The 19,311-nt window shown below is 39.2% G+C and overlaps 1 protein-coding gene across 4 annotated transcripts in view; it reads left to right on the top strand.

Annotated features, from left to right (window-relative positions):
* The window catches only part of ctnnd2a (catenin (cadherin-associated protein), delta 2a), a 298,449-nt gene that overhangs the window by 27,534 nt on the left and 251,604 nt on the right, over window positions 1-19,311 (top strand). For 2 of the 4 annotated variants that reach the window (XM_058376504.1, XM_058376505.1), the window contains exon 2: window positions 8,282-8,391. The exons of the other annotated variants lie outside the window; for them this stretch is intronic. In XM_058376504.1, coding sequence (XP_058232487.1) covers window positions 8,290-8,391 — 102 coding nt within the window. In that variant the 5' untranslated portion in view covers window positions 8,282-8,289. The remainder of the gene's footprint in view (window positions 1-8,281; window positions 8,392-19,311) is intronic. 4 annotated transcript variants of the gene reach the window in all.

Here is a 19,311-nt window from a genome sequence, read left to right as displayed (position 1 = left end):
ATGGAGATGTGTTCGCTGACAGGCTGAGGAACGTCTGGTGGAACCACGAGGGCACTGCAGGGGGCAGATCTGACACTCCGGCTCCACTGCTGCCTGTGGGCTTTCAGCCAACTGCGTCACCTAGTCATGATTCTTACATTTGGAAGGAAGAGTGAGCAGAAATGAAGACGTCCTTTGTCTAGACAGTCCCTGTAGACTTCCACCAAGTTTCTGGAACAACTTTTCTGCATTCTTCTTGAAACGCTTTACATGTTATGTACAAACACGAGCGTACTGTGTGTACATGGTGTGTGATTTCTCCAAAATCTCCAGAATTAAAAAAAATGCAAATAGTGATGATCAGCACATAATATTGTTAGGTTTCCATAAAAGATCTCACTTACGTTATAGCAGCTATAAACACTCTTTCCCTCACCTCTTTATTCTCTCTACTGAAGTTAATAAGACAAAATATGACACCGCTTGCTGTTTTACCTGAAAATCTGTGAAAGAAGCCTGAACTTTGTCCTGAAGATGACTAAAAGTACCTTTGACTGTTACAAAGCACTGACACTGGAGATTCCTTTCATATATCCGATATTTATATCTGTTTATATCTGTTTTTATGTCCATGTATTTTAGCGTGTATACTGTAGGTGGTGGCAGCTCAAGTGGTTAAGGCTCTGGGTTGTTAAACAGAAGAATCGAGGTTCAAGCCCCAGTGCTGCCAAGCTGCCACTGTTGGGCCCTTGAGAAAAGCTTCTAACAACCCATTGGGTTCTTGAGCAAGGCCCCTAACACTCTATTGAAACATATTGGGCTCCTGAGCAAGGCCTCTAACACCTCTGACCCCACAAGAAAGAACACAAAGATAAAATTTCACTGTGCAGTAATGTATATATGACAAATAAAGGCTGCTTATATTCCGCCCTGTGAATGAGCATTAATATGGAATATAAAGCTCTAAACTTGTATTTCCAGGTTACTTTATCTAATTTTTTATACAATTGGGGGTTAAGGGCCTTGCTCAAGGGCCCAGCAGTGGCATATTGGTAGACCTGACACTTTAACCACTAAGCTACCACGCTTGGCTCGATTCTCCAGACGTGAGACCGATCATTGTGTCTTTCTTCTGCACCCACCACCATGTTTCTTTTCATATGTTACTGTATAATTATTGAAGAGAATGAATTCCCTGTGATTATATTACTGTGGCTGGTCCTTTCTAGCAAACAGGAAGTTGTTTTTTTGTTGATTTCTGACTTTTGGTAAAGTGTGAAATCTGGCTATGGGAAAAGAAAATTCCAAAGATTTGCTCTCAGGTCCTGTTGAAAGTCCATAGAGTGTGTTTGATATGTGGTCCCTCTTAGTGTTTACATGATTATCCATTCCATTTGATTTGAAATGCATCGCATGCTCTCGTCCTGTCCATGTCAGATCCCGTTCCCTCTCTCTCCTGGCTTTTACCCTTGTGTCTTTGGAGATGTTCCGCGTCTCTGTTAATTCCTACTTCCTTCATTCTTTTAGGAGCGTTTCGGTAAAGCGGAGATGGGATTTTTTGTTTACTCAGGCGTTCAGCGGTGTGATTCTCCGAACGCTTGGCTCACTCTTCCAGACGTGAGCTTTGTCAGAGCTTCAGGGCTTTCATGTCTTATCTGTGCTGCAGGAATGAAATGTCGGGCCTCAACACCACCGATACGCTGCTTTACAAAGGCAAAAGTAATTACATGTTAGACTTTGGCTGGGAACAAAAGAAGTCTGCTGGGTGTGAGATCAGTGTACAGCGACGCTTCATGTCACCAGATCTGTTGCTTGGTCTCTGGAGAAGCAACAAGGTGGCCCTTGTTTCACTTTTTGCTCACTTCATCTTTAAGGCTGAATACAGTGTCTCTCTCTCTCTCTCTCTCTCTCTCTCTCTCTCTCTGTGCTTTATCGGGCTCTTCACAGAACTGGGTATTAAGCTCTGTTCTCCAGCGTCAGCTGCCCTTGTTCAGCTTGGCTTGGTTTGCTTATTTATCCCGGCATTGTTGTGAGGCGGCGTTCTCTGGCTCCCTGCCGCATTAACTCAGGGGTGGAACTGACATTCGGCGTGGGATGGAGAGCGGCGCTTGCCAGACCTTCTTCTCCGATTCGCTGCTCTGACATGTGCAATCTGTGGGGAAATCACTCCATCCTATTCCTCTCTTCTATTCTGCTTAGCCGGCTCCTTCGGGGGTTTTCCGTGGCAAAGACAACGAGGGTAAGGCTGCATCGGACGAGACGTCGACAAGATCTCCTCGACGCACGAGGAACACTGGCCACAAAGACCGTAAACTATCGTACACCATGCTGCCGCTGAAGCCTTGTTAAATTTCCTCTCTGATGTGGCATCACACATCCACTGTGGAACTCCCCAAAACCCTGCATGCCAATAAAACCTGTGGTGCTGCTGCACGTTAGGATATTTCATTCTGACATCACTGTCGCAGTCCTGCTGCGCTTCTACTGGTGTAACAAGTCCTGCGAGGAGAGTCCACCATGAAGACTGATTGTTGTGTCGTTCTTATGCATACCACCATGTTTCTTGTCTTAAATATAGCTTAAATATTTACATTATTTACAGTCCAGTGTCACCTAAATGAGGATGAGGTTCAATTGTAAACCTGGTTCCTATCAAGGTTTCTTCCTCAGATCATCTCAGGGAGTTTTTCCTCACCACCGTCGTGCCTCAGGCTTCTCATTAGGGATAGATTTTAGGGATAATTAGGAATTTTAAACATTATACTTTTATTTCTATGTTCACTTTTTAGTTTTTGTTTTCCAATAATTGATAGTGTGAAATCTGGTTCTGATCCTATGAAAGGTCCAAAGATTCGCTCTGGGGGTTGTGCTGAAAACGAACGTCTCGTCCATCCCCGCAGGTCTGGAAGCCGTCTTTACTGATATGAAGAATTCTTTGCTGTTTAAATACCACAGGAAAATTCTAATAATTAAAAGAGAAAGAAAAATCGAGACACGGCTAAGAAGAAATTCTTCGAATACGGATCTTTTTGAATATTCAGGCCAAGTTTAAAAATATCCCAAGAACAAATTTTGTCTGGGTTTATCATTATAACTAAAGCAGCACTGCTGTCTTTCTGGAGAACTTTTCACAAACAAAATGCTTTCGAAAAAATATTTCCCAGTTCTGACACAAGCCCTATTGTAGAAAATGTACGAAAAGATATATTGAATGGAAACTGTTTTTTTATAAAGAAAATAGTAATAATTTGTAATAATCCACACATTCAGGGACTCGACTCTACAGATTTGACCCCTTCATGGTCTGATCCTCAAATAACAAACAAATCACTTGTTGACTCCGGAGTCGTCATTTGTATTTATTTATGCATCCCGGAGTGTGAAGTGCAGGCGTGGTGTCTGGCTTGTCAGATAATAAGTTAGTGTGATAAACAGTGCATTACATTTTAATGAGGCTACAGGGGGAACTCTGCTTTGCATACTGACATGGTGAAGGATTGAACTCTGCACTTTTGCAATAACAAGTTTTTCTGCAGCAGAATTTTTTTTCTTTCGGTTAATATGCAAACTTGATGACTCTCATGAAAAAGAAAAGAAAGAAAAGAAAAATCCCCAAACTGTATTTTATTTTTATTCCATTGTAGTATTTTTTCCCCCAAATATCACATACATGCATTTTACTTCTTCTCATAATGCCATTATTATTATTATTATTATTATTGTTATTATTGTTATTATTATTATTATTATTATCAGTAGTAGTGTCGTCTTTAGTGTTGTCTCAAATGACAGTATTTACAATTATTTGTTGCACTTTTATGGAAAAATTCCTCTTACTCTCACCACACCAAAGTGATTATTTTCCTATTACACCACCTCCTGAAGTGTTTTATTCCACTTACACTCTTTTACAGATTTCACCATTTCACCATTTTAAATAGTAAAATGAAATGATACTGAAAATGCTGAATAAATACTGAAAATCCATTTCAAATTAAAAAAAAAGGTTATAGCAAAATCTGTCATTTTTTCAATCAGACAAAGAATCCTCAGAAACCATGCAGGGACTGGACATAGCAGCAATTTGTCAGAATTATGATTTTAACTTATTGAAAAATGACGAATTATGAGTTATGTCTTTCACTCAGACTGTTAGAAAGCGCTGACGCTGGAGACTCCTTAAACATCTTACAGAAAACTTGGGTTATTTGCAGAAACATTACAGTAAAAGTGCATTAACGTAAACGACAAATCGACACTTTCCGAACCAATCAGACATGAGAATCACGTGAAAAAGAATAAAACCTTTGGATCAACTTTTCAAGGTCATTTCCTGAGGTATATTTTTATCGACTGTTGCTGTATTTCTGTTTATTTCTTGCCGTGTGTTTACCTGTGTGTGTTAAAAGGGCATGGTTTAGGAGGATGAGGATCTGAAGCAAAGTGCACTCCATGTGTTTACTAGCTGAAGGGCAACATGCCGTGTTCCAGACACAACAATTACCACTAAATGTCTGTTTAATACCAGCTTCGGCCTCGATCTGGCAAAAACAACCTGTGCTTTAAGATAGACTTACAAATCTCACGGGCTCCAGTATTTACTTCGGATTATTTGCTCATGTAGACAGAATTTATTTATTTTGGAAGATAACACATAACCTTCAGCCTTCAGGACCCTTTGTTGACCCTGGCTCCTCGGACTTCTCAGTTAAATCCCGTGTCCGAGCGGACGGCTTTCTCCTGATTGATTTCCGAGCCCGGGGTTTAAACAGATGAATGTGCTTGATAAGAACCTGCGAGACGTGAACGCTCTATTTCACTGCTGTGTGCGTTTACACGACACTGATAGCCACTTTACCTTTAGAAGCACACGTCCCTGAGGGAGAAATGAGCTGTGTGTTATAGCCGCTATCACGGAAAAGGTCGCGGGAAGGAAAATGAGATCATGTATGCAGTGTATCGCAGGGATATTTAAAGCAGTGTGTGTGTGTGTGTGTGTGTGTGTGTGTGTGATCTGTATCATAAAGATGGACAGAGGATACAGGTAACCTTCAGGGTCTTGGAGTAAATAAAAATAATTGTGTGAGATCACTTTTTCTCTTCCTGTGATACTGAAACTTCGAGTATCAGCTGAAATGCAGTATTTTTGCTTGATCCCGGTAGAGATCCAGTGCAAGAAACACGAGTTTTATTCACTGTGTAAATTCTATTTGTTAGAATTTGTTGTCCGTATGAATTGAATTTTGGGAAAGGTTTCATGGCTTTGATGGAAAATTCCTTTCTTCTCCTTACTGATGATGGACAGGAAAACTGAGCCATAATAAATATTGTGAAACTTGGATTCTCAGATCAAGCCTCGATCCTCGGCGACCGAAAGGATTTCCTGGTCTGTTTGTAATCCGTCGAAACTCCGATTGGAGCCAAAGCTGTTGAATTAGTGCTGAGAATTCTGCTGTGTGTGGAAAGGCTGCAGGGGGAGTTCTATCACGAAGAGAAGATGGAGCTGGATAAACACCTTGGAAATTGCACTGTAAGTAGGTATAATTAGATTTTTGTGAAAGCTCGGTGGAGGCCCACCATCTTGCGAGATGAGGTAAGTCATCTTTATTAAGGGAGGCACTAAGCTGGCAGGCTGGGCCGCTTCAGCCGACGAGCGTGATAGAAAGCGGTGCGAAAAATGTCCTGCATGACCATTTGTCATGGTCTGTGTGTTTACGTCGAGGGAGCGCCGCTAATGCCTTCGTTATTATGTGGAGTTTGCCTCTAATCGATACAGATGCTCTACTGCTTTTATCAATCATCATTTTCCAAAGTCTGACACTTGCTCATCTACTTTCGGGTGTAATAAACACAGTGTTATGAGGGAGGTGGAGGAGGGGAAAAAACAAGACAGGAAGGAAGACGGACGGAGGCTTGGGAGGCGTTTAAATGACGGTCAGCTCAGTTTTATTAGCTCACTGCAGCGCCGCTATAATGGTTTATTTATACTCTCTAATTTAACTGCAGTTATCATCATAAACGTGTGGAAGGTGTGTGAAGAGAAGTACATTAACCTCACAGAGAATTATGACTTTCATATTAAAAAGCTTCTGAAGCTCAGGTCATAACTCACCTGTTATAACTCATCTGTAATAACTCAACTATTATAACTCATCTGTAATAACTCAACTATTATAACTCACCTGTAATAACCTATATGTAGGAACTCACCTGTAATAACTCACCTGTAATAACTCATCTATTATAACTCATCTGTAATAACTCAACTATTATAACTCACCTGTAATAACCTATATGTAGGAACTCATCTGTAATAACTCACCTGTAATAACTCATCTATTATAACTCTTCTGTAATAACTCAACTATTATAACTCACCTGTAATAACTCAACTATTATAACTCACCTGTTATAACTCAACTATTATAACTCACCTGTAATAACCCATATGTAGGAACCCATCTGTAATAACTCAACTATTATAACTCACCTGTAATAACCTATATGTAGGAACTCATCTGTAATAACTCACCTGTAATAACTCATCTATTATAACTCTTCTAACTCAACTATTATAACTCACCTGTAATAACTCAACTATTATAACTCATCTGTAATAACTCACCTGTAATAACCCACATGTAGGAACCCATCTGTAATAACTCACCTGTAATAACTCCTCTATTATAACTCTTCTAACTCAACTATTATAACTCACCTGTAATAACTGATATGTAGGAACCCATCTGTAATAACTCAATTATTATAACTCACCTGTAATAACTCACCTGTAATAACCCACATGTAGGAACCCATCTGTAATAACTCAACTATTATAACTCATCTGTAATAACTCAACTATTATAACTCACCTGTAATAACCTATATGTAGGAACTCACCTGTAATAACTCACCTGTAATAACTCAACTATTATAACTCATCTGTAATAACTCAACTATTATAACTCACCTGTAATAACCTATATGTAGGAACTCATCTGTAATAACTCACCTGTAATAACTCATCTATTATAACTCTTCTGTAATAACTCAACTATTATAACTCACCTGTAATAACTCAACTATTATAACTCACCTGTAATAACTCAACTATTATAACTCACCTGTAATAACCCATATGTAGGAACCCATCTGTAATAACTCAACTATTATAACTCACCTGTAATAACCTATATGTAGGAACTCATCTGTAATAACTCACCTGTAATAACTCATCTATTATAACTCTTCTAACTCAACTATTATAACTCATCTGTAATAACTCACCTGTAATAACCCACATGTAGGAACCCATCTGTAATAACTCAATTATTATAACTCACCTGTAATAACTCACCTGTAATAACCCACATGTAGGAACCCATCTGTAATAACTCAACTATTATAACTCACCTGTAATAACCTATATGTAAAATCTCATTTGTAATAACTCATGTGTAATAATGCATCTATTATAACTAATTTGTAATAAGTCAACTATTATAACTCACCTGCAATAACTCATTTGTAATAAGTCAACTATTATAACTCACCTGTAAAAATTCATCTATAATAATTCATTAATTATAACTCATCTGTAATAGCTCAACTATTATCAACTCAACTACTATAACCCATTTGTAATAACTCACCTGTTATAACCCATCTGTAATAACTCATTTGTTATAACTCATTTGTAATAACTTACATGTAATAACTCATGTAATATCTCAACTATTATAACTCACCTGTAATAATTTAATAAAAAATAAATTAATAGTAATTACTGTTAATTACCACTGATTTGTCTTCTTGAATAAATTGTAATTATTTGTAATGCTTTGGAAATTAAAACAAGATATTTTAAGTTAAGAAAAAAAATAATTCCATTGAATCATCATTCCACAAAACAAGTTCACTAAAAAAAACTAATCAAATATAACATTGCTTATTGAATCAGATGTTCTACCTGTACAGATGTTCTGTAGATGAGTTTCATTTGGATTGAATTTGTAATGAAAGGCTTCGTGTTGATGTTTGACGCCACTGTGAATGTCTTTTAAGAGCTGAAAAAAGGAACAGAAGTTTCCCTAAGAGCTGCTGCTGTGATCATAAATCCTGTCCTGTTGCTCATCTCAGTGCGGCTGTAATGATTTCCCAGAACGAGTCCGGTTCCTCTCACGGTTCCTTCCTGGTGTCGTCTCTGGTCTTTTTTCTGCTGGTGTCTTCATTAGGATCGAAATCTACACCCTGATTCCTGTAAAGATGCTTTACAAATCAAATGTCATGAATCTCCTTGCAGGTTGAGTCATGCCAGTTCCAGATCAACCTGCTGAATCCGAGAACGCCTCCACCGGAGACCGAACCGAATCCGAGGCCGCTTCAGCCATCCTGGCGTCGGTTAAGGAGCAGGTAGGAACCCAGCGGTTCTCATCAGCTGTTTCCGGCAGCGGCGTGTCGACGTCTGCGCTCGGGGATCTCGCGGGTCACGCAGGAGATCCGAACACGTTTGTCATTTTAATATCAGTGTCACGGCTTTGTGCTGCTGAGACACGGAGGAATTAAAAAGGGTAATGATGGAGGGCACCAGACACTTCTTCAAGCTCCGTCCAAAGCACTGAGGTTTTTCTTTTTTTTTTAATTAGAAGATAATAAACTCCCAGAGTATATATTTCTTTCTCTCTGATGATATTAATACGCTGAAATTAATCTGGAATTGAAAAAGCATAGACAGACTGGTGGAAGTCCATGAGATGCAGTAGATCCTGATATATAAACAGTGCAGTGATGGAGAATATTAATCACAGATCGTTCCAGAAAGAAAGATAAACTCTTGAGTATGTTAATTACAGCTTTCATGGAGGATTTGCTGGAGATGTTCAGTCGTGGTGGAACATGTCAGGAACATGCAGAGAAATATATTTTGTTTGTCTGAAAATATTTTCATTCTCAGCAAAACCAGATCTAGAGAAATGCTTTAAACCTATAAACAGTATTTATTAATTTTTCTATTTTATTTTCTATTTAATTTATTTATATATTTATTTTAATTTCTTTATGTTAATGGAACATTATCATGGTAATATCATTTTGTACAAAAGTGTAGAAGAGTGCATGGGATAATTATTTATTCATTTATTCTTTCTATTTAATATTCTATTTTATTTATTATATATATATATATATATATATATATATATATATATATATATATATATTTAATTTAATTTACTTTATTGGAACATTAAAGGTTGTCGTATCTATTAGTACACTTAACATGTTTTGACCTAAGAGTTCTTACTGTAGATTCTAACTAGTTAGCGAGTTCACCACTGGATTTTCCATTTTGAATATTATAACCAAGGGGAAACAATAAAACTGGACAAATTGACTAAATCTGATGAATTAGCATTCGGTTATTCCTGGACTTTTGTGTTCTTTCTTTCTTTCTTTCTTTCTTTCTTTCTTTATCTTTTGATAAATTAGTTACCTAAATTAGTTATGTAAAAAGTGTTTGACAGTTTTTCCACCACAAGAGGGCACCATGGAGTACATACAATACAATACAATTTAATACAGTACGATACGGTATGATACGATACAATGCGGGACATAAATCTGTTCAATAAATGCTAACACTTTTTTTGGAATATCTTTTTAAAAAATATGCTGTGGCCCCCTGGTGATCTGGATGCCCTCGTACATGTTTTTATACGCCACAGAGGCAGATCTACTTCCTGGATATTATCCGAATTATCTGGACATGTGTAAGTATGGCTCTGTTTACGGACCCGAGCTTTCGTCTAGCGTGCTCTCGGTTTCAGATTCAATGACTTGTCCCTGATTTCACAGAACTTCATTAAAGTTATATCATACACAGATGTAATATTTCACTCGTTTTAATGCACTGGAACTTCGGCAGTTTGGTGTTTGATATTTTTTTGTCTAGTAAAAATTAAATAAATTTTCACGCAACTTCAGGAGACTTTATTTAATGAGCTACACGCGCTCGCCTCGTTCTCGTGTTAATCTCCGCCTACCTGTTTTTACTGCAGATCGAAACCCAGTTGCTAAAACATCACACCAATGCGCCATCGCTTCCTGCACAACACCAGCAGCTGGTTTTTTATATCGACCAAATGTGAAGCGTCTCTACACGAGGTATGACTCTCCTGAAGAGTCTCCAGCCTGATAAAGGACGAGCTTTAAAAACACCATCTCCGTCTGACGTCTCAGGAAGTTTATTCCGCAACCTCGGTGCCAGAACAGAAAAGAGTCTAGATGTAGACCTACCTCTGACCCTGAGAGATGGTGGACCAGTGGAGCAGTGCTAGTGGATCTGAGGGAGGAGTGAGGAATAATAAGCTCTTTGAGGTCAGATGGTGCTGGTCCATTCTTGGCTTTGTAGGCAAGGGTCAGTGGTTTGAATCTGATGATGCAGCTACTGGAAGTGGAGTGGTGTGGGAGAACTTGAGGTTGAGGTTGAAAACAAGTTGTGCAGCAGCATTGTGGATCATTTGCAGTGGACGAATTGCATTCAGAGGAAGACCGGACAGTAGAGAGTTGCAGTAGTCCAGTCTCAAATTGACCAGAGACTGAACAAGCACTTGAGTAGCCTGTGTGGATAGGAATGGTCGAATCCTTCTGATGTTGTTCAGAAGAAACCTGTTCAACATCATGAGTGTGTCACATTGGTAACACAGGAGGAAAAGGACACATGATTGTCCATGGTTACCCCAAGGTTGTGAGCAGTGGCCAAAAGGGAGATAGTCGAGTTGTTCAGAGATAACGCAAGATCCTGGGCTGGGGAGGAATCACCTGGGATGACCAGCAGTTCAGTTTGCTGGGATTGAGTTTCAGCTGATGAGCCATCATCCAAGATGAAACGTCCGCCAGACACGCTTAGATCCGAGCAGAAGCTGTGGTATCTGAGGGAGGGAAGGAGAAGATAAGTTGGGTGTCATCGGCATAGCAGTGATATAAAAAGCCGTGTGCGATTTGATTAGCGCAGCTGCGTGTGCTATATTCAACACCGCTTTTCAGTGTTTAATAAAAAGCTCTGCGATCATTAGCTAAAACATGAAAAGGTTAATGAGGGATTGCTGGTGTAACGTTGCAGTTTTCTTTTATGGCTCCGAGGTAAAATAAATGCGAGATTCAGGACAGGATGAAACAGAATGTTGAATATTTAACATTTCACACTCATTAATGCAGACGGATGTCTCTCGTCTCTCCTGCGCTCGATTCAGACTGGCATTTAAGCTTCCATGCACATATTACACGATAAAGAAGAAATTAAAAGTTCATTATGGAAGTAATAAAGTTAGAGAGCAGACGGATACAGAATGTAACTCCGGAGGTAAAGAGTCGAATGCTGTGTGTGAAAGCTGTGTGAGTACTGTGTGTGAAAGCTGTGTGAATGCTGTGTGAATGCTGTGTGTGAAAGCTGTGTGAGTACTGTGTGTGAAAGCTGTGTGAATGCTGTGTGAGTACTGTGTGTGAAAGCTGTGTGAGTAATGTGTGTGAAAGCTGTGTGAAAGCTGTGTGAATGCTGTGTGTGAATGCTGTGTGAATGCTGTGTGTGAAAGCTGTGTGAAAGCTGTGTGAATGCTGTGTGAATGCTGTGTGAATGCTGTGTGTGAAAGCTGTGTGTGAAAGCTGTGTGAGTACTGTGTGTGAAAGCTGTGTGAATGCTGTGTGAATGCTGTGTGAATGCTGTGTGTGAAAGCTGTGTGAATGCTGTGTGAATGCTGTGTGTGAAAGCTGTGTGAATGCTGTGTGTGAAAGCTGTGTGAATGCTGCGTGAAAGCTGTGTGAATGCTGTGTGAACTCTGTGTGAGTACTGTGTGTGAAAGCTGTGTGAAGGCTGTGTGAAAGCTGTGTGAATGCTGTGTGTGAATGCTGTGTGAATTCTGTGTGTGAAAGCTGTGTGAATGCTGTGTGTGAATGCTGTGTGAATGCTGTGTGAATGCTGTGTGTGAAAGCTGTGTGAATGCTGTGTGTGAAAGCTGTGTGAATGCTGTGTGAAAGCTGTGTGAATTCTGTGTGAGTACTGTGTGTGAAAGCTGTGTGAATGCTGTGTGAATTCTGTGTGAATGCTGTGTGTGAAAGCTGTGTGAATGCTGTATGAAAGCTGTGTGAATTCTGTGTGAGTACTGTGTGTGAAAGCTGTGTGAATGCTGTGTGAATTCTGTGTGTGAAAGCTGTGTGAGTACTGTGTGTGAAAGCTGTGTGAATGCTGTGTGTGAAAGCTGTGTGAATGCTGTGTGTGAGTACTGTGTGTGAAAGCTGTGTGAATGCTGTGTGTGAAAGCTGTGTGAATTCTGTGTGTGAAAGCTGTGTGAATTCTGTGTGTGAAAGCTGCGTGAATGTTGCTCCTGTTAGCAGCCAGGTTTATGAAGTCAAGCTATTTTGTCCAACATTTGATATTCAACTACATAATGTACAGGAAATAAGGTCTTTAGCCCTTATTTATTTATTTATTTATTTATTTATTTGAGGTCTTCTTTCTTTCTTTCTTTCTTTCTTTCTTATTTTTTTTTAATTAATTTCTAATCATAGCCATAGCAGCCCTGTGCTCATGTTCTGTCGGCGCCAGTGGCTCGGTTCTGTGAAGAGAACGTCTTTGATTTACAGTCTTCTCTTTGTTTCGTCTCAGAACTCAGTCACATTTTTCCTCCCATGTTTTCATCCTTCACTTGTTAAAAGAGAAATCCTAGCCTCCATAGAAAACAAAATCGATGGAGCGCAGCAGAAGAAAAGGTTTTGTCCTTGATGTAAGCAGCAGCCATTTCTCTTTATTTGTACCGTTTCATCATGAAAAACTTCACCTCTTTTTAATCATGGAACATCTCATTATTATTAGCTGAGCGTGTTTTATTAGCAGGATGAAAGCATGCTTCTGTGACTCTCGACTCTCGGCCCCTTCACACGCAGCGTGAGAGCTTTATTACAGAAACACTTTTCGTGTGTTCAGCCTTCACAGAATCAATCACCAGGCCTGTAGTGTTTTTTTGGAAAAGTCTTTTATCATAAACTCCACAATCAGAACAACGACTCAGACACTCTGCTCTCTGGACGGCAGGAAGGTTGTTCATGAGCAATTTTTATCTTATTAAAAAAAGACTTGAAGATGATGTGAGATTGAACACATTTGTGTTTATGATTTAAGTTTTCACATTCCTCTTACCCTCACCATCATCACCATCATCATCGTCATCATCACTATCATCTCCATTGCTGCCATCCCATCACCAAATTCACCATCATCATCATCACCACGACCATCATCACCATCATCATCAACATCACCACGACCATCATCACCATCATCATCAACATCACCACGACCATCATCACCATCATCATTGACATCGTCCGTATCATCATCATAATCATCACCTCCATCGCTACCAGCATCATCATCATCATCATCACCATCCTTATCATCGTCATCATCATCACAATCATCATGACCATCATCATCATCACCATCATCATCACCACCATCATCATCATTATTAACATCATCCATATCATCATCACCATCATCATAGTTCATATCATCACGATGACCATCATCACCATCATCATAATTCATATAATCACTATGACCATCATTATCATCATCATCATCATAATCATCATCATAGTTCATATCATCACGATGACCATCATCATCATCATCACCACCATCATCATCATCATCATGACCATCATCATCATTATTAACATCATCCATATCATCATCATCATCATCATCATAATCATCATCATAGTTCATATCATCATGACCATCATAATCATTATTAACATCATCCATTTCATCATCATAAATCATATAATCACTATGACAATCATCATCTTCACCACCACCACCATCATCATCACTATCATCATCATGACCACCACCATCATCACAATCATCATGACCATCATCATCATCATCATAATTCATATAATCACTATGACCATCATTATCATCATCATCACCACTACCATCATCATCATCATCACCACTACCATCATCATCATTATCATCATCATCACCACTACCATCATCATCATCATCATCATCACCACTACCATCATCATCATCACCACTACCATCATCATCATCATCATCATCACCACTACCATCATCATCATCATCATCATCATCACCACTACCATCATCATCATCATCAACACCACTACCATCATCATCATCATTATCATCATCACCACTACTGTTATCATCATCATCACCACTACCATCATCATCACCACTACTATTATCATCATCATCACCACTACCATCATCATCACCACTACTATTATCATCATCATCATCACCACTACTATTATCATCATCATCACCACTACCATCATCATCACCACTACTATTATCATCATCATCATCATCATCATCACCACTACTATTATCATCATCATCATCACCACTACTATTATCATCATCATCACCACTACCATCATCATCACCACTACTATTATCATCATCATCATCATCATCATCACCACTACTATTATCATCATCATCACCACTACCATCATCATCACCACTACTATTATCATCATCATCATCACCACTACTATTATCATCATCATCATCACCACTACCATCATCATCATCATTATCATCATCACCACTACTATCATCATCATCATTATCATCATCACCACTACTATCATCATCATCATTATCATCATCACCACTACTATTATCATCATCATCATGACCACCACCATCATCACAATCATCATGACCATCATCATCATCATCATAATTCATATAATCACTATGACCATCATCATCATCATCATTATCATCACCACTACCATCATCATCATCATCATCATCACCACTACCATCATCATCATCATCATCACCACTACCATCATCATCATCATCATCATCACCACTACCATCATCATCATTATCATCATCACCACTACTATTATCATCATCATCATGACCACCACCATCATCACAATCATCATGACCATCATCATCATCATAATTCATATAATCACTATGACCATCATCATCATCATCATTATCATCACCACTACCATCATCATCATCATCATCATCACCACTACCATCATCATCATCATCATCACCACTACCATCATCATCATTATCATCATCACCACTACTATTATCATCATCATCATGACCACCACCATCATCACAATCATCATGACCATCATCATCATCATAATTCATATAATCACTATGACCATCATCATCATCATCATTATCATCACCACTACCATCATCATCATCATCATCACCACTACCATCATCATCATCATCACCACTACCATCATCATCATCATCATCATCACCACTACCATCATCATCATTATCATCATCATCACCACTACCATCATCATCATCATCATCATCACCACTACCATCATCATCATCACCACTACCATCATCATCATCATCATCATCATCATCACCACTACCATCATCATCATCATCACCACTACCATCATCATCATCATCATCATCACCACTACCATCATCATCATTATCATCATCATCACCACTACCATCATCATCATCATCATCATCACCACTACCATCATCATCATCATCATCATCATCACCACTACCATCATCATCATCATTATCATCACCACTACTATTATCATCATCACCACTACCATCATCATCATCATTATCATCACCACTACTATCATCATCATCATCATCATCATCACCACTACCATCATCATCATCATCATCATCACCACTACCATCATCATCATCATCATCACCACTACCATTATCATCATCATCATGTGATCCTGATTCACAGAGCTTCTCCTGAACATCCTGAAACCCTTTTTTTGTTTGTGTTTTTGTGGATTATTCATTATTCCTGATTCCTGCTTCATGTGTGTTGTGTGTTGTGTGTAGCTTGTGGTGTTGTGTGTTGCGTGTTGTGTGTAGCTTGTGGTGTTGTGTGTTTTGTGTTGCGTGTTGCATGTTGTGTGTAGCTTGTTGTGTTGTGTGTTGCGTGTAGCTTGTCTCTCTGTAGTATGAGTGAACTCTGAGTGGCATCAGGCTGGCACTCTGTGGTCAGGGAATTTGATAAATATGAATAAAGATGCAGACGGAAACGTTATAAATATTGATGGGATGCAGATGGCAGGTTCCCCGTTGTCCTGCTCGTGTTTGTGCTTTGAAGTCGTCTACAGTGACAAGTCCAACCTGAGGGAGGTACAGATGGATGTCAGGGGGCGGAGCCACAGGATACATAATAACGCTATATATATATATATAACGTAATAACGCTAATCTCACATACATGAGCTTTACATAGCACCATTTAGATTTGTTTATAAAAAACAAACAAACCACAAAGATTCATCTATCTATCTATCTATCTATCTATCTATCTATCTATCTATCTATCTATCTATCTATCTATCTATCTATCTATCTATCTACCTATCTATCTATCTATCTATCTATATAAATCCTACAAAAAATATTTTTATGACATATGCATCCTCTTTGGCATATAAATGAACCGAACCGAACCAAAAGCTGGCTATGTTGCGCGTACATCTTGGAGATGTTCAAAATGTGTTAGCGTCAATGGAAACCCGAGCAAAGCCAACATGGTTTACGAATTTTACAATTTTTTTTCAGTCTATTTGAAAAGAGTCCACCCACGATACCAACGTCACCTTCAGCATGCGTTCAAAAGCTGGGTGATTTTTTCGGGTGTTTTTTTGTGGACAGATTGGCGCTCTGTTCTATTTTTAGCCCAAGCCTGGTGGCAGGACTTCCTGTAAGCAGCCTTGACATGAAATGCTTGGCTTGGGTCAGTTCTTTGTAAGCAGCCATACATACACTTCATACTGGTCATAGTGGTCATATTTTTTGGGTGGCTGGAATGAATTATCTGCATTTACATTATTTCTTATGGAAGCCTCCTGGTGGTCCAGCAGCAGGACCCTGCGCTCTCATTGCCGCAGCCCGGGTTCAATTCCTGGGCAGGACACTAACCCAGCCACTGAAGGGTTCACTCTCAGTGCCGGTCCCAAGCCCAGATTAAATGGGAATGTTGCATCAGGAAGAGCATCCGGCATAAAACCTTGCCAAATTGAAACATGTGGACCAAATGATCCTCTGTGGTGACCCCGAACAGGGAGGAGCTGAAAGATCATCACAACATTATTTCTTACGGGAAAATTCTTTTTGCAATTTGCCTCCATCACCAATTCAATTCCTATTAAATTCGAGTTCCACTGTATTCAGCAAATATCAGAATATTTTCCAATTGAAAACATTATGTATAAAAATGTTAAACTTGTCTCAGTTTGTAATTATCCATCCATCCATTGTCTATACCCGCTTTATTCCTAATTAGGGTCACAGGGATCTGCTGGAGCCTATAGTTTGTAATTATTTAAAAATAATTCTAATAATAAACACAAATTATAATAGATTGAAAGAAAAAATAAAGAATGGACCGTCCATGAAACATTGTTATAGCAGCTGTAAACAGTCGTTCCCTCGTCTGTCTCTCCTTCTTTCTCTCACTTAGTTAAAAGATTGATAAAAAAAAGTTAAAGCGCTGACACTGGAGACTCCTTCCTCGCATATTAAATACACTTCTTTCATTTAATGAGCCGTTACTGTAGAAACGATACCGCATTCAACCGAGCTCCATAATATAACCGCGTGAACCTGCTGTTATAGCAACTGAACATCAACACCTTCTGACCAATCAGAGTGCAGCATTCAGCAGCTGAGTTGGTCAGTACAGAGGAATGTTATTAAAAGTCAGTAAAATGTGTTAGAACTTCACACAATGTGCTCAGACCAGAATAATCAAATCTAGAAGGTTTCTTTTCCGTGCGTAATGGCAGGCGTCATGGCGTGTAGCTGTACGGAGTCACGCGTAGTTAACTGTATTCCGCGGAGCACATTGCAGTCACACGGCATCCAGATTGTGTTCCCGAGCTCAAACACAGGAGCCAATATGGCTCAGCGCAAAATAAATCAGCGAGGTGACAAAGCAGAGCCGAGGAACATCTGAGTCACAAAGCCGGCGAATCGTTCCAGTGTTTTCCGGCTGAAGCGTATGAATCAACACCCGAGACGTCACGAGAAGCTCACCGCTTCAGGCTTCACGCGGGTGATGAGAAGGTGGCGGCGGTGAGGAATTTCCTCCAATCCAAATGACTTCAATAGCACAGCTAATGTTAACGCTCTAATGCTAATGATTCTCTAATTCTGCAGGTTGAGGATTTTTTCTCTTAATATTAAAAAATCAACACACTGTGGAATAAAAGTCACCTGTTGTTATTTTTTTATTTTTTTTTGCTGAGTTGAAATAAAAGTTTCATGTCAATTTAATCCACTCAGCTTTTTTTATTCGCAGGCTTTTTTAACGAGCTCCCCTCGCTGATTGCTGTTGTGATGATTCACTGTTAAATATGACCTCCTTGTGTCACCTCCTCCACACACACACACACACGAGAGAGAGAGAGAGAGAGAGAGAGAGAGAGAGAGTATTTATGCCTGTGTGTGAGTGTGAAAAAGTGTGTGTGTGTGTGTGGTAATAGCTGACCTTAGAGAAACATGTAGTCAAAAGAGCTACAGCTTTGCAAACTGGCATCAGTACACACACACACACACTAAATGAGTAAATAGTCCAAAAAAAATCTGACTATTTTTGTTGAAACAAAAGTGTGTGTTCAGTAAAAAGAACCAAATTCATATGTGAGATGAAGATAAAATGTTTTTATAGGAAACTATACTAAACTTCATCTTCTAATCTTCACCTTCTAGGCTTCATCAACTAATCTTTATCTTCTGGACATCTTCTTTCAAAAAAAAATAAAATCCTTTATTTATTCATACACAGAAACCAAACAAACCAACCTGCTTTAGGGTTGCTGCTGCAGAGCAAGACACGCCCCCAGGGGTGGGGCATAGATACTTTACAGAGTATTTCATTGGACCAGCATGATGTTTTAAGTAGATATGAATTTTTTTATTGTATTAATTGTCTGCATCCAGAACACAGTCCATAAGCAAAATATAAGCTGCTGCTGTAGAGCAAGATACGCCAAGGGGCGGGGCATATGTATTGTAGAGAGTATTTAATTGGATGAGCGTGATGTTTTAACTAGATATGATTTTTTAAAATTGTATTAATTGTCTGCATCCATGACACAATCCATAAGCAAAATATAAGTTGCTGCTGTAGAGCAAGACACGCCCCCAGGGGTGGGGCTGATCAGGATCCCCAGTTGAAGCATAGTGACATCACCTCAGGTCCTTTAGTGATTCAGTGG

This window comes from Hemibagrus wyckioides, linkage group LG23 (assembly GCF_019097595.1).
Source record: "Hemibagrus wyckioides isolate EC202008001 linkage group LG23, SWU_Hwy_1.0, whole genome shotgun sequence".
Taxonomy (NCBI): domain Eukaryota; kingdom Metazoa; phylum Chordata; class Actinopteri; order Siluriformes; family Bagridae; genus Hemibagrus; species Hemibagrus wyckioides.
This window is presented reverse-complemented; position numbering and strand designations above follow the sequence as displayed.